The 16,435-nt window shown below is 37.4% G+C and overlaps 1 protein-coding gene across 1 annotated transcript; it reads right to left on the bottom strand.

The window, feature by feature from the left end:
- Positions 1 to 281: 281 nt before the first annotated feature.
- On the bottom strand, positions 282 to 11,289 carry LOC113080327 (protein-O-mannosyltransferase 1). The gene is made up of 20 exons (XM_026252500.1): positions 11,028 to 11,289; positions 10,765 to 10,888; positions 10,549 to 10,655; positions 10,401 to 10,451; positions 9,783 to 9,929; positions 8,124 to 8,229; positions 7,933 to 7,992; positions 7,707 to 7,800; positions 7,479 to 7,634; positions 7,111 to 7,241; positions 6,913 to 7,008; positions 4,818 to 4,910; positions 4,523 to 4,619; positions 4,338 to 4,430; positions 3,998 to 4,118; positions 3,824 to 3,921; positions 1,895 to 2,008; positions 1,662 to 1,788; positions 1,385 to 1,562; positions 282 to 1,112 (listed from the first exon to the last, which is right to left on the bottom strand). The coding sequence occupies exons 2-20, from the start codon at positions 10,881 to 10,883 to the stop codon at positions 935 to 937; spliced, it is 2,166 nt and encodes a 721-aa protein (XP_026108285.1). The 5' UTR covers positions 10,884 to 10,888; positions 11,028 to 11,289; the 3' UTR covers positions 282 to 934.
- Positions 11,290 to 16,435: the final 5,146 nt, after the last annotated feature.

Below are 16,435 nucleotides of genomic sequence, written 5' to 3'. Positions count from 1 at the left end.
GTTATTATGAAGGTTAAATTATTTTTAGAACATGGTCAGGCATTTGTTATTTCGGATACACTGATGACAGCTCATTTCACAAACAATGTCAGGAAACAGCCACCATCACAACTGCTAAAACCGCACTAGGGCATCTTAAGACCATAGATGAGCGAGATGCCATGCATGAGGTAAGTTCATTTCGAATGAGTTGGCTATTTAAGATGCTCTTGTCTAAACCTACCTGATAAGAGAATGAAATAGAATTTTTGAAATCGTTCTGCTTGTGTGACTGTCTTCTTCCACCAGCATTATGGTCAGAGGGTTCAGGGGGAGCTGTTCAAAGCCCAGCAAGAGTGTGATGCTCAGGAAAGACAGCTGCAGCAGTGGCATGACCACTGGCAGAGTCAGCTAAAAAGCCTCGCTTCTCTCAACTCTGAATGACAGGGAGATATTTATGGACAACAATCTAAGCCAAGGTATTAAAAACCTTCAAAGAGAAGGAACACTACGTCTTAAAAGAACAACTGTGCTCACTCCACTCAACACTTGCATGCTTATCTATTCTATCTTGTTTTATTCATGTAAATAATGGCTGCTATGAATAGGCTAATACAAAGTTTGAGGATATAAAAAAAAGTTTATTCCATATTTTCAAGTTTCATTTTTTAAGTGTTGTGCAAGGGTTAAATAAAAACAAATTCAAATAAATGCAACCTATCTTATTAGTTTAACAAGTCCCTAAAACAATGCAATAAAATTGCCATGTGAACAGAATAATATGTAAACATAAAAGCATGATAAATGAAACACTAATTTGGTTTAGAGTTTTGAGATTGAGCAGCATGAGTTTTCCTTGTAGAGTTTCTCACATTTTTCACAGCTCTCTGAGGAGCCAACAGCACTGCCAGATGCCTTGGCTTTAGCATTCACATCATTGTGAACTTCTTGAAGCTCATGTTCGTTTTCGGAGGAGAATATCCCAACTCTCTCTCCAGCGCAGTGCAGCAAGTTCATCTGATGATAATGCTGGCTGTCCGTAGGTCAGAGGACTCAAGTTGTGGTAGGACACATATACTGAACAAAGGACTGCCAGAATAACACCACCAAATGCTTTCCTTTGAGCTGGGGATCTGAGAAAAGAGCATAAAATACAAATATGAGCACAGAGACTAGATTTACACTGGAGTGATACAATGATAAACACACCGTTCATATATGATACTTTTTTTTATTATTAATACAGTACAGTATATTAAAATACAAAATAGTTATTAATTATTTCTGTTTGCACTGTTTTAAAAAAAGCAGCCTTGGTGAGCATAAGACACTTCTTTCAAAACCATTACAAATCTTACAAATTGACACACACGGACTAATTTCAGAGAGAAATTAAAACTCTTACTTCAATACATGGATGTACATGTGCTCTACAACTATAGGTATCTGCAAGATCTTGAAGGTGAGCGCTGGAAGATAGTGATACAGAAACAGAGTCTTCTCCATTAGGAAGAATGGCAGGTAATTCACTGCCCAGCCTCCTAAGCAAACAACACCAGCCAAAACCAGCTGTTCCCAAGAGTCTAAGAGAGAAGAAAAAACAGGAAAGGAACAGTTAATGAATCGTGATGGTAAAGCCAACATCTCTGCTATTATTTCTCACAGAACCTCTAGACACATACCTTGAGGAATGTCTTCAACTTTTCTCCGTCGTCTTAGTAAGTAGGTTAGAAACATAAGACAGTAAACAACCAGTGAAAGGTTTGCAATGGTCCAATTAACAATATTTCCTATCAGTTGAATTTGTGCCTGTATTAAAAATAGAAAAGATTAAATTAGTCGCATTATCATTGTCAAATACAGATATAAAAGATAAAGATATAAAACAAAAACCAACAGAATGATGCTGACATACATTACTTGAAGGATGAAGCCAGTATGCAATGTTGGTGTCCATTGTTATCCATTCAAGAGGTGATGAACTATATTTGTGTTCGGACTCTTCATTCTTCACAGTCAGCATCTTCCACTGTTACTCAAACATACATTAAATGAGCCTCATTCATGAAACACAAGCAGAACTCATGTTTGAGTAAAAATAGTTCAGAAAGTCATTCGAAATTTAAACCTGCTCCCATCACACGTAAATGGTAAATAAAACATTCAAACATTCTGTATTCTTTTAGACAAACGTTTCAGTTTTTTACTCTTAACTTCAGCGAAATGCAGAGATTGTTACTGTCCTTTTACACAGCTGTCCAATCACAGTGGAGGAGGGGCAGGACAAACACTAAGACGACTAACCATCATATTTGTACAACACAACAATGAATGGAGAAGTTAATATTGCTGGTTACTACAATTTTATATTCAGTAATATTCTTCAAAATAAGATACTCATAACAAGTTACTGAGTATTTCAAATCATAGCAAATAAAGTGTCACTCCAGAAAAATGCAATGCCTCCAAGCACCAGCAGCTGGTCGTTTTCAGAAGTTAATTTATTCATTTAATGTTAGGCATATAACCTATTAGTCTTTTATGCATTCATGCCAAACCGAAAAACTGAGTCCAAAGAATTCCACACCATTCCTAGATACGTAATTTGCAAAGCTGTAATTCATAGGCAAGGAATATACTAAGTGTGCATGCGTGCCCCATTAACAAAAATTATTGGAATTCATTAACATACAAACATTTAACTATCAAATCTGACCTTTACAAAAAGTTTTTGATTAATCTTGAGGGGAGTTTTTAGGAAATTAAGTCAAAAAAAATTCACCCATCCATCATAAAAGTGCTCCACACTGTTACGTGGGGTTAATAATGGCTATCTGAAGTGAAGCGATGCATTTGTGTGAGAAAAATATCCATATTTACAATTTCATAAAACTTCATCTCTAGCTTTATGGCGGATCGCAGACTTTTATAAGTGCATCACCGTCACCTATCTCTCAAGTGGACCATTGACACTCCTAATTGAGATTGTAGATAGAGTGTCAATGGTCCATTTGAAATATAGGAGGCATCAATCCACATCAATCATAAGACTGACAGACTGCAACGGTTTGAGTTAAAAATATCTGTGTGTGTTCTACTGAAGAAACAAAGTCACCTACATATTGGATGCCCTGGGGGTAAGCAGATAAACATAAAATGTTCATGTTTTGGTGAACTAGCCCTTTAACACAGTTATTTCGGTGCCGCCCCCCTCTCAATACTGTTGTTTGCTTTTGCCCTGTTCTCAGCACAGCCTATGTTATCACCGGCCAGATATGCAAATTTAGTACACCTGGGTTTTAGACACTCATTGGCATATCTCTCCTTATCAGCTGAGAGCCCGCCTGCAAGCATCGCTATTGGTCATGGGAATTATGTGTGTGTTCTATCTTGCCGAGTTTGTAACTGTTTCAGGCTGTTTGTAGCCTCTCTCATAGCGGGACTGAATATTGTTCCCATAGCAGAGAAACCTCCGCAATGTCTCGTGTAATCTCGAAAGGAAACATCTCCGATAGTAACCAGGGACGTTTACCTTTGCTGTAAAAAAAACTTGTTTCTCGCGAGACTAGCATATTCTCAACGGTGCTCATGATACGCCTACGTCCTACATCATCCTCTGGACGACACTCTCTCGTGACCGCGACAGTTAATGGAAGCTAGGACTCCCATTATAAAGCATGAATTAGCCTGCCCTGGACATTATTTAAGATAACAACAATTTTATTCATCTGAAAGAATAATGTCATATACACCTAGGATGGCTTGAGGGTGAGTAAATCATGAGAAAATTTTCATATTTGGGTAAATTATCCCTTTAAGATCATGATTAATATTTAATAGTCACCTGCAGCTCAAGAAATTTGGCCATAAAAGTAAGGTTTCTCTTGATGTCACTGTGTGTAGGTGATTTCAGCTCCAACTCCCTTTCCTTCTGTTCCTGACCTGTACAGATGTGTGTTTAATCAAATGAAGAAGACATAAGCAATATGAAAACATCTAGAGATGTTATTTCTCATACTTCGGCCATAGCGGTGCTCCTCCACATTCCACATGCTGCTCTGCTGGTAACCTTTATAAATCTTATCCCCAACCACCTCCAGCTGTTTGAAACCCCACTCTGGCAGAGACACTCCACTGAGCTGCAAGACATTACAAAAGAGCTATAAATCACTTTCTTAAAGAGATACTCCACCCAAAAATTTCAATTCTGTCATCGAAAGTTCTGTCATAAAAGTATGTGACTTTGTCCATTTATTTCTACATACACCCAACTCAAATTTAATAGAGTTTACAAATTTTTTCTAAAACTGTATATTTAAGGCTATGTTTTTCTGTACAAATTGTACTACTATACAAACCTTTAAAACAGCTGAAGTGTTCACATGGACTAATTGCACCTCTGATAAAATCGTCTTCCAGATCTCTCTATCAGACTCCCTGTTCACTATGTCCTACAGTGCAATGAAAAGAAACCATCATTAAATATATTTTAAATAGAGTAAATGTGAACATGTATTATAAACCTACGGGTCTCAGATCTTACCACTCTCCATAGATTCTGAGCCGGCATAGACACATTAAAGTCAATGTAGCCAGACACTTCCTGTGAATGAGGACTCATGGGGGCTGCAACATCATGCCTTGAAAACAAAGCATAGCCAGGTAATTGCTACTATTCTATTAAATAGATTATGAAGAATATTAAAAACATTATTATTAATTCACAATGAAAATCTGAATAATTGAACAAAATGTATAATAATTTATATTAAATGTAAAAAAAAAAAAAATTACTATGAAATGTAACTAACAAATCTGATGTTGGTGGAATTAATTACGTGTTTAGGTAGCGAGAGGTCATTCCATGAAGCAGCTGAATAATATCGCCATGTCTGACAAGTCTGGGTGGGCTGCTGACCACGAGACTGTGTCTGGGGTTGGAAATTAATTACAATACAAAACACGTAAAATGTTTAGCTGCAGTCGACATATGGGTCATATGACTTCACAAAAATATTTTTAGTAATGCTATAATTATAAAATGGATAGTTCTCCCCAAAAATTTTATTAGCTGATAAATTACTTGCTCTCAGGCCATACAAAATATAGAGTAGGGTTTGTTTCTTATTGGTAAAAATTTAGCATTACATCACTTGATCCTCTGCAGTGAATGGGTGCTGTCTGAATGAGAGTCCAAACAGCTGATGAAAACATCAATAATTCACAATTAACTCCAGTCCATCAAGTAATGCGAAAAGCTGCATCTTCACCATAAATTCATCAGACGTTTTTAATTTGAAAACAATGTTTCCGGCAAAAAAAATGAAAAAGTCAGGATTTTATCAATAAGCCGGTGGATTGAGAGGACAACAAGGGATGGAGTTGTTCCCCGGAGGAGCGTTATTATGGATTATGGACTGTTTCTTCAGCCTGATGCGACAGTTTAAAGGGGGGGTGAAATGCTATTTCATGCATACTGAGTTTTTTACACTGTTAAAGAGTTGGATTCCCATGCTAAACATGGACAAAGTTTCAAAAATTAAGTTGTATGATTGAAGGAGTATTTCTGTTCCAAAAATACTACTTCCGGTTTGTCACAAGTTTCGGAAAGTTTTTTTCGAGTATGGCTCTGTGTGACGTTAGATGGAGCGGAATTTCCTTATATGGGTCCTGAGGGCGCGTCTGCCGGAAGAGCGCGCGCTCCCGTATAGCACAGCACTGAGAGCACAACAGACTTCACTGATCAGAGCGAGAGCGTCGCGAAATGTCACAAAAGGAGTGTGTTTTTGGTTGCCAGGGCAAGACAACCCTGCACAGATTACCTAAAGAGAAACAGCATTAAGGGACCAGTGGATGGAGTTTATTTTTACAGAGCATCAACGGAGTTGTGTAAGTGTTTGTGTTTGTTCCCCTGCATTTCGAAGATGCTTGTTTTACAAACAAGGCCCAGTTTGACGACGGATTTGCACATCGTTTATTTCTTAAGGATAATGCAGTCCCAACGAAAAAGGGTCACGATCGTGTGTTGGAACCGCATGCGGTGAGTAAGCTTCAAATATCTCTGTGTTGTTAACTTAGCTATCGGCGCGTAAGCACATCAAGTAAACAACATGCGATGTCGTCATCAAACTGCATGAGTAAAACTGCTTCAAATATCTCTTTGTTGTTAACTTAGCTATCAGCCCGTAAGCACATCAAGTAAACAACATGCGATGTTGTCATCAAACTGCACTTTCCACATGTACAGCTTGAAAAAAAACAAACAAAAAAAACGACAAAGTGGAAAATAATAATTTTCCAAAACCGCTAAGCAAATATATATACAGTTTCAGTACATACCACATAGAGCCGCTGTTGTTGCTGCTGCTCTTGTTAAATTTCAGCCTCTGGATCATAAATATACGCTGAATCTGACTGTTAGCAATGGTTTGTTTTTGGTTGGTTTTGTCCTCAAGCTTCCAAACGCTATCAGCGCAAAAGCCTACTGGCTCTCGTGATTATTTAGCTCCGCCCACACGTCACGCCTACAGACGCTCGTGTTTTTCCGGAAAAAATCGGTACAGACTATATTTCTCTTATGAATATAATAAAACTAAAGACTTTTTGGAGTTATGAAGGATGCAGTACTACTCTATAGGTACTCAAGATTAACAGGAGATTGAGTGAAAACGAGCATTTCACCCCCCCTTTAAAGGTAAAATGTCTTGATGGCTTTCTTATAAACACACAGTGTGTCACTTTAAAAGATGTTACCTAGTGGACTGGTGATGTTTTTATCAGCTGAAGTACTCCGATTCTGTCGGCACCCATTCACTGCTGAGGGACTACTGGTGAGCAAGTGACCTACTGCTTAATTTCCCTGCCCTGAGAGTCAGTGAATGTTCAGCCATTTTCTTTAATTTTTTGGTGATCTATTCTTTCAAATGTACATACCGCCCAGGGTCTTTAATAATCCACCAGTTGTTGACATCTTTGAAAGGATAGCAGGTCACCTGCTGCTGGTGGGAGCTGCCACGGCCATTTTCATATCTTTAAGCATAAATCATTATTAAAGATCAGCATGAAAATGTGGTTGTTTAGGATTACGTCACCTGGAACCCACAGCTTTGAGACAGAGTCCCAACGTCTCACCTGATTGGATAGTTAACCTTGTGGGAGTGAAGCCAACATGGAACAGGTTTACTGGACACAGTGCGAAGAGTGACCTGCGAGCCGAACGCGACATCCAAGGGCTGCCCCTGAGTGATCCGCGCTAGACCACCCTTTATAGGAGAAACGGGAAAAATATAGGAGATGTTGACCGCTTAGATAGGTGATGATTACACTGTGTGTGTATTCCACAAAATCTGTTTTAATTCTTTATGCACACTACACCATTCAAAATTTTGGGTCAGTAATTTTAACTTTTATTCGGCAAGGATGCTTGAAGTTATTCAAAGTGACAGTCTTGGTGAGCATTAAACATTAAAGGATCCCACCAACTCTAAACTTTTTAATACCTCTAGACTTGCTTGAAAAGCACTGCTCATCATCTGGTCATGTGGTCCACTGCGATACAGCAGGGTAAGATGGACGTAGAAAAATCCAATGTACATGATGACAGGCAACACCACAAGAGCCAGGAAGCGACCCAGTACCTGGACCACTACTTTGCCCTGTTCACACAGATCACAAGATCACTGTAAAGCTCTGTAAAACCAATGGATATTTTCTTAACTGCTACTCACATGGCTTAAGGTTCGATCTCCAATAAGTTGCCAGGTGTGTACAGCTGTCAGGCCTAGCAGTAAAAAGTACGTGAAGATACCCATGTATTTTACCCTGTAAAATAAGACAAACCTAACTACTTGGAACTACTTCAATTTCATTTGCAGAGCAAGTGAAACTAGATTTTTACACATTCTGAAGGGAATTCCAAATGCCAAAAATAGTTATTTTTATGATCGTACATACCCAATTCCACATGCACAACTGACCCCACAGATCACGAGCCAAAACCACCTAAAGGATGAACTGAAAGAAGAGAAAGTGCATTACACATACACAGCCATGCAATTGGGCAAATATCATTACAGTCACAGAAGGTTGACTAGACAATGCAGATTTTAATCTGATAAAACGGTTATTAGCCAAAAAATTCTTACTTGCTCGCTTTGTGGAAGTGAAGGTAAGACAATACTGCTAACAGCAGGAAAAAGATTAAAACGGACTCCAGCAACATAAAGCGTGATTGCACAATCAAGGAGTTTTCTGTAAAAATGAAACGAAAAGTATTTAACTGACAGTAACGGTCAGGAAAAACCACCATCAGGCAATGACTTGAAAACGATATGCTACAGTGAAGATTTTTTTTATTTGATCCCCTCCTGATTTTGTAAGTTTCCCCACTTACAAAGAAATGAAGGGTCTGTAATTTTTATTCTAGGTCTATTTTAACATATGGAGACAGAATACCAACCCAAAAAATCCAGAAAAAAAAAAAATACATAACGGTTCAAATTTGATTTCTATTTCAGTGTGAGTTAAATAAGTATTTGATCCCCAAGCAAAACATGACTTAGTACTTGGTGCAGAAACCATTGTTGGTAAGCACAGAGGCAAGACGTTTCTTGTAGTTGGTCACCAGGTTTGCACACATCTCAGGAGGGATTTTGATCCACTCCTCTTTACAGATCCTCTCTAAATCCTTAAGGTTTCTTGGCTGTCGTTTGGCAACTCAAAGTTTCAGCTCCCTCCACAGATTTTCTATAGGATTGAGGACTGGCTAGACCACTCCATGACCTTGATGTGCTTCTTGTTGAGCCGCTTCTTTAATGTCTTGGCAGTATGTTTCTGGTCATTGCCATGCTGGAAGACCCATCTTCAGTGATCTGGCTGAGGGAAGATTTTACAGTACATGGCCCTGTTCATTTTCCCCTCAATGTGGTGAAGTCAACCTGTACCCTTAGCATCCTGTCTCCCTTCAGACACAGCAAGTCAAGTTAATGCCAAAGAGCTCAATATTGGTCTCATCGGACCACAGCACTTTCTCCCAAGTCTCCTCTGAATCATTTCAATGTTCTTTGGCCTTTACATGTGCCTTCTCGAGCAGGGGACCTTGCTGGTGCTGCATGATTTCAGTCCATTGTGGCGTAGTTATCAATGTTTTTCTTGGTGACTGTGGTCCCAGCTGCCTTAAGATCATGAACAAGCTCCTCCCGTGTAGTTTGGGGCAGATGCCTCACCTTTCACACGATCATCCTTACCCCGAGAGGGATCTTGCACAGAGCTCCAGACCAAGGCCGATTGAGGATTGTTTTGTTTATCTTCCATTTCTGAATAATCTCACCAACAGCTGTCTTCTCACCAAGCTTCTGGCTGATGGTCCTGTAGCCCATTCAAGCCTTGTGCACAATCTTGTCTCTGACATCTTTTGACAGCTCTTTAGTCTTGCTCATGTGGTGGGAGAGGTTGGAATGGAAGCTACAGATTGTGTGGAAAGGTGTCTTTTATTTACCTAACAAGCGGATACTAAGAGTAACTTCAAGACTAATCTGTTCCACATGGGCACATTACCAATCCGTCAGATCCAGAACACTTGCTGGTTGATAGGGGACCAAATACTTATTTCACTCACTTGAAAAGCAAATACATTTCTAACCTTTATATAATTTTTTTTTTCTGGATTTTTCGTTGATTTTCTGTCTTTCCATTAAAATAAAGCTACCATAAAAATTACAGAACCTTCATTTCTTTGCAAGCGGGCAAACTTACGAAATCAGAAGGGGATCAAATAAATATTTTCCCCCACTGTAAGTACTTACCTATGAGGAGGAGCAGACAGGCCCCCAATGCTGAGAAATGGGAATATCCAAGCTCCACCACCAGAAGATAAGCAAGTGGTATACAAAAGGAGCCAGCGAGGGCCGGTATTACCCGAAGACTCCAAACAGGAACATTACTGGTGTACTCTACAATGGACCCAAGTAAAAATCAATAAGACTAATGCAATTACTAACGCATGTTTTATGTAAACTAAAAGGAAAGTAATATAAGTGTGTCATGTATCTTGATGCAATGTAGACAATGTTTATGGGTCACTAAGGCATTCTGACTGGTTGCTAGGACATTGCAAACTTCAAAGCAGTAATTTTTAGAACCATGATTCTGATCTTAAAAAAAATAAAAATAAAAATAAATACAGTCAGAACAGCCTGAGAGACTGTGGCGAAATAGTCTGTGTGAGTGATTCTCAACCTTCGCAAACTACCAAGGGGCGACAAGATTTAAAACCATTTAATTATATTATTTAATTCTAAAAATGCTAATAACACAGAGACAAACATTTTGAACTTTAAAAATTGAAATCATATATATTTCCCCCCCGTACATGAACAGTCTTTGTCAACCCAACATAAACCCAGCATGTGTGAGATGATCACCTGCTCCAATTCTATTCCAGACAAAGTTGCCATCAAATCCTCCTAAATATGCTACACAGAAAAATATTATCCATAAGTAAATATACATAAATATAATTTCATTTATAATTTTTTTTTTTTAAACAATGAATAAAAAAAATCTTCTCACCTCCTAAAGCTAGTACCATGTGGCCAAAAGGTGGCCCACTCTCATCAATGAAAAACACTTGCTTCATGTACAGAGACAAAAACTGTCCATAATAAACTTCATCAAACCTGTAGTGGTATGCAGACATAATATATTCATATGTGCATTTCTTTATAATTCAAAAAAAAAATAATAATAATAATAATGTCTACATATGATAATCAAACGAATACTTACACTACAGCTCTAGGAAAGTGAATGCCACACAGTCTGGTGAGGAGCGCTAAAGCAGTGACTGCCAGCAGCAGCAGATTGATCTCCACTCTCACACTGATGGGCACCTTCACACACTGCATGCCGCCTGCGTTCATTCATTAAGGCAAAACATATCGTTATTACTACATACATATTCAGTTATTTTGCATATACAACGCGCAGGAACAAGTATGGAAAATGCATTTCGCATGTTATGTAAATGTATGTATCGTTAGCTTATTTACCTTTGTACTGTTAGACTTAGTTGTGAATTTCTCAGGAGTTTCGCAATCGTATGTCAACACTGCTGATGTCGCGACTACATGTGCTGTCTTTTCGCAAAAAAATAAAATAAATAAATACCGACCTTCGCTAAAACTTGCCTTTGTTAAAATTATTCAGCCGTGTCTCTGGTGTAAGCGACAGCTTTAGTCTTCACCTTAAAAACACTCCCAATTTGTAAATAAACCAACGGTATGTAGCTGTACTCTTGTGTTTCCGGTCAGTATTGCCCTTATTTCAAAATAAAAGTTCAAACATCCCTACACTGATGTAAAAAAAAAAAAACCTTGGCACAGGAAAAAATTATAAGGGTGTCAAATTTATAGATATTATAGTTAGATATTTATCCGCTAAATGTTATAACATGCTTAATTTACCAGTAAATCCTAAATTCAAGAAACACCTGTTTTAAAAATCCCAAATATTTCAGAAAAACAAAATACTAAATATAGTTTACATTATTTTGCATGTGAAAATGTAATAGAAAATGTATATAATCGGTTGGTCCCTTAAGTAATGCATAGGATGCTTGTACTATAACACAAGAGCCACAAATCTGCTAAACAATTCTTGCTTTATCGTGGCATTTTGATTTGCATGCTGGTGTTGAGTCACTTAGAGTATGGCTTTTCTTTTTCTTTGATGCATCTGTTTTATATTTCTGATTCAGAATCTTCCTTAGTTTGCTCTTTGGATTCATGCATTTGTAGCCTCGTTGATTTTTGTCTGGTAGTTGAGCTATTCTAATGAACAGACTTTTCTCATCATCTCAGATATTTTCTTTACATTTTTTCACACAGAGGATAAAGACCAAACCTGGAAACAATCAGGTTGGAATCAATGAACAAAGATGAACATCACTTTCTTACCAGTAGGTCCTCTGCAGTAAATGGGTGCCGTCAGAATGAGTCTGTAAAAACATCACAATAATCCACAAGTAATTCTCACAACTCAAGTCCATCAATTAACACTTTATGAAGTGAAAAGCTTTGTTTTGTAGGAAACAAATCCATCTTGAATGCAATTTAACTTTAAACTGTCACTTCTGGTCAAAATAAAAGTCCATACGTAATAAAGCTTCGTTAAGTGAAAAAGCCCATCATCAATTGTCTCTCACATCAAAGTCCACCAACATATTTGTTTTGAAGTGTTTTGGACTGTTTTAGCTTGTAAACAATGCTTGATTTGTGCATATTTATCTCCTGATTCAGGCAAGATGTCTCTTTCATTTAAGAAAGCACTATCATGGACAGAGCACTCATATTTTAGCCAGAAACATCTGTGTGAAGTGCGATTAAATAGAGTTTAAAATGTGTTAACAACTAGGCTGAGATATATAAGAATTTTAATGACTGCAGAAATAATTTAATTTCAATAAACACATTATCCCACTGGTCACAATTGTGGGATTGACTTTAACTGTCAACAGGGCCTTAGGTTAGACATCATACTGAATTTAAAACAGATGGAAATAAGACTGTGAGGGATAGACTTCCAGTCATACGTTGGCACATTCATAATTCAAAACTTTTAAAACTGTTTTTATTGTTTTTTTTTTTTTTGTCTTCTGAAAGTTTTTAGGAAAAACCATTATCTGAAAATCAGCTGAACAATTCCCAAGTTGTTATATAGTAAAATTCAAACACCGCACTTTTATCCCTCACAACCTTGTTTTCATTCATTTCAAAAGTTGAATAATGCATTACCATGATTAAGTTCTATTGTCTTATCTGTGCCTGATATGAATTATGAGAGAAATTATAAATTATGAAAGATCAACCTAGAGCCATATAAATTTTTCCTGCCACACACCCTTTACTCCATTATGATTGATATCAGAAAACAATAGTCTCGATAAGATTTTCTAATTAAAATAAGATATATGTGAAATTATTTGAATAAGTTGCATTATATCCTTGTTCCTGTCATTTTAAATGTTGTTGTTGTTTTTTATTAAAAATATGTTGTATGTGATTTATCACTTCAACATTTGGAGACTCTATAAATGTTTAAAGTTGTTTCTTGATTCCTTTTTTTTTTCAGTGAACAAAATATTTTTTCTTTAAAGTAAAAATCGTTCCATTTTATCTTTTTTTGGTAAGAAATGCATTTTATGCTCACTAGGTGGCGTGTAATATTCGTTTTAGATCATGTTCTAACATGGGTGAACCTTTCAGTTGTGTATCAGTCTGGCTTCACTGTGTTCACAAGATGAATAGCTTTAGCCATATAGCCAGTCTTGAAATTTTGATGTTTGAAACTCATAAAAAAAACATGTGACAAATCAGCCACGAAATACCCTATACATATACACACACAAGGACAAAACGTGGATTTAAAAAATAAAATGCAGCTGTGAGTCGCTCGGGGAGGACTAGTTCTGATTTGTCTTTAACTTGTGGTTGGCAAAATTGAACAAAGCAGACAACATTGTGTCTAAAATAACACAATATTGACTGCTTAATGAACTGTTGTATAAGACGAGTATCACATTTATACAAGTGTGATAATGCATTATGCATTATGATATTTCTTAACTATGTGATGTAAATATGAGGCTCAAATTTTTCTCCATAATTAATATAATTAACATGTTAAAATTACCAGCCCTAATATATATATATATATATATATATATATATATATATATATATATATATATATATATATATATATATATATATATATATATAACCTTACAACAGCACGATGCCAGGTTTAATTCAAAATAAAAGGTAAAAAAAAAAAAAGTATATTAACACAGAAAGCCAATGCAAAAAAAATCAGCATACCAAACGAAATGCAAAGTTCAAGGTCCTTTGAATAAAAGTTTATTCCTGAAGATTTACAGGTGACAAAAAAGCTAAAGTGCACAAACAAACAAGTGACTGTGCACATACACACATAAATACATACAAAAAAGCAAACCTTTCAGTCCTGGCTGGACTATCTTCCGTGCTAAAGATTACAACAGGTTAACAAACATTTAAGGAGATCAAGGCACAAAACAGAGACATAAGTGTGTCAAATTGAATCAGCTGGACAACTAACTGAAGATGCAATAGGTAATTACCAATCACCTCGATTCATTCATACTGATCAAAGATTAGCCCACTACAATGTGTAAGGCGTTGGATTTTGCAATTTAGAACTGAGCAACCTTTTGGTCCTAATGAAACTTTAAATCTTTCTTGCTTTCTTTTAGAGGTTTTTTTTCTCTCCATCACTGTCCAGTGGACAGTGTTCGGTTAAACCCACCCATTTAGGCAGTGATTGTTAATTAACTATCGCATTAGTCAGTTAATTGTCCAGTTATTCAACCCTACCCTCCTTTAAAGTCTTTGATCTCCACGTGACCACATCCTCTCCATTACTTCTCTGTTCTTTCTCTTTACACACTTCTTGTAGCTCACCGTGGAGTGCAGGAAGGCCCTCACACCGCAGGTAATCTGTCTGTTCTTCTCCCCCACTGACTATCACCCTCTGTGGAGTCAGTGACCTGTAACCACCTGGGCAGAAGAAGAGTCAGGATACATAAGACTTCATATCAATAATTAAAAGAAACTCTGCCCCCTCGTTTTAATTTATTGATAAGCCCCCCTCACAATATTCCTTAATTACTCTGCCACCTGCACGCCCACCCTATAGAATGCAGTGGGAGGGCAGAAAATGATCCACTGCATCAACAATTGTATCTTTGTGTGGCTTAGACGGAGAGTTAGGTGTTGGGTTACATTAGTGCCCTCATGTTGATCATGATAATGCACATTTCTTTGAAACTTATTGGCATTGCCAAAACAAAGGACCTTCACAAGCTGTCATGCCGCAATAACTGCGAGGCACTTCTAGTGTGTCCATCACAGCTATTTCAAGAATTTGTACAGTTTTGTTCAAGAGCTGTGGACAATTCACTGAGGACATACCATAAACCAAATTGAGAATAGGCTTTTCCTGATGTTTCAAAGAAACTGGGGCACAAACCAAAAGTTGACAAGCCAGTCTTCATCATTTTTGTTTAACTGTTTTTAACAAGCTTTGTTCAGTGGACTTAATTCAGCCGTACAATCCCATGAGATGACTGATAGGAATCTCTTTAACGTAAACAGGTTTGGCAAAAAATTTGGTAAATATGACTGTGTTCTTGTCTGACTTGATGTCAGACAAAATACTTGCAAGGACATGAGAGATATTATGTTGGTTAGACTGGCTACTTTCTGAACATATCCTATAGACAGGATCCGCATTCCAAAGAAGAATGACTTGCATTTAAAAATACAATAGAACAATACTGGTCACACTTGAATTTCCAGAGTCACAGATGATATGTCAATACACTGTGTGTTCATAATAAGTCAAAAAAATCATAATGTGTGTGAATATTTACCCAGGCTTCCCAGATTCCACAAAATGAAGATGTCATTGACTCACATAAGGCACATACATTATTGCTCAATATAATTGAATGCGTATGACTTTTTATCCAAGCTTATTTAAGTAGTTCATATTATGACTAGCATAAAATGCTGGTAACACTTAAATTCCCAGTTTCACAGATGATACACTTCCAGGTTTTTGCAAAATGAAGACATCATTGACTCACATAATGCATGTCCACCGAAAGTCCGAATAATCAATGGCATATGAATAATTCCGCAAGCTCACTTAAGTAAATCTGTATTTAAATCTGAATTTCATAATGCATGTAAAAGTCAACTTTACCTAATGCATAACAATATTTACACAAGCTTACTTTTATAGACATTTTAATCCTGTTTAGGCCTACCTCATGCTGAATATTACTCACTCACAAGTACTCACTCACCATCCAGATGCTAGCTTCGTAGTATATTTGCTGGTACAAACTGAGGACTGCTCAGTGGCATACTTGGATTTTGATGACTCTGATTAGATAATATTATAAGGCATGTCCTCTTTTTTTGGCCATGTCCTTGAGGCACACAAGCTTAGCCTTGAGGTCTGTCGAGTGCTGCCAGTGGGAAAGAAGAATAAAAGGGCTCTTTGTTGCAGTTCGGTTGGTTTGCCTGGCTGACTCCGGGTAAATGCTGAGTGACGGGGCTTGTCTTGCTAGCTCTTGCGGTCAGCGTACCTCTGCCCATCTGTCATGGACCCCGGGGCCTCCATCACCAGGCCCACAGTGGGTGTGATTATAGCCATGATTATGGTTATGATGACGGTGTTCAGAGTAGGTCAAAGAGCACAGACTCATAACTCTTGTTCATTGAAAGAATTTTCGACAGGACTTTCAGGTTTATTGATTTTGTCAATGCTCTAGAATTGTATACGCATTAGTCAGTGAAAGATACAATGAAAATTCATATTGTGTGTCACTTCTGTCTTTCAGAGAGGGCAA

This window comes from Carassius auratus, chromosome 5, assembly GCF_003368295.1.
Source record: "Carassius auratus strain Wakin chromosome 5, ASM336829v1, whole genome shotgun sequence".
Taxonomy (NCBI): Eukaryota; Metazoa; Chordata; class Actinopteri; order Cypriniformes; family Cyprinidae; genus Carassius; species Carassius auratus.
Note: the sequence above shows the minus strand (reverse complement) of the source record. Positions and strands in the feature narration are given on the sequence as shown.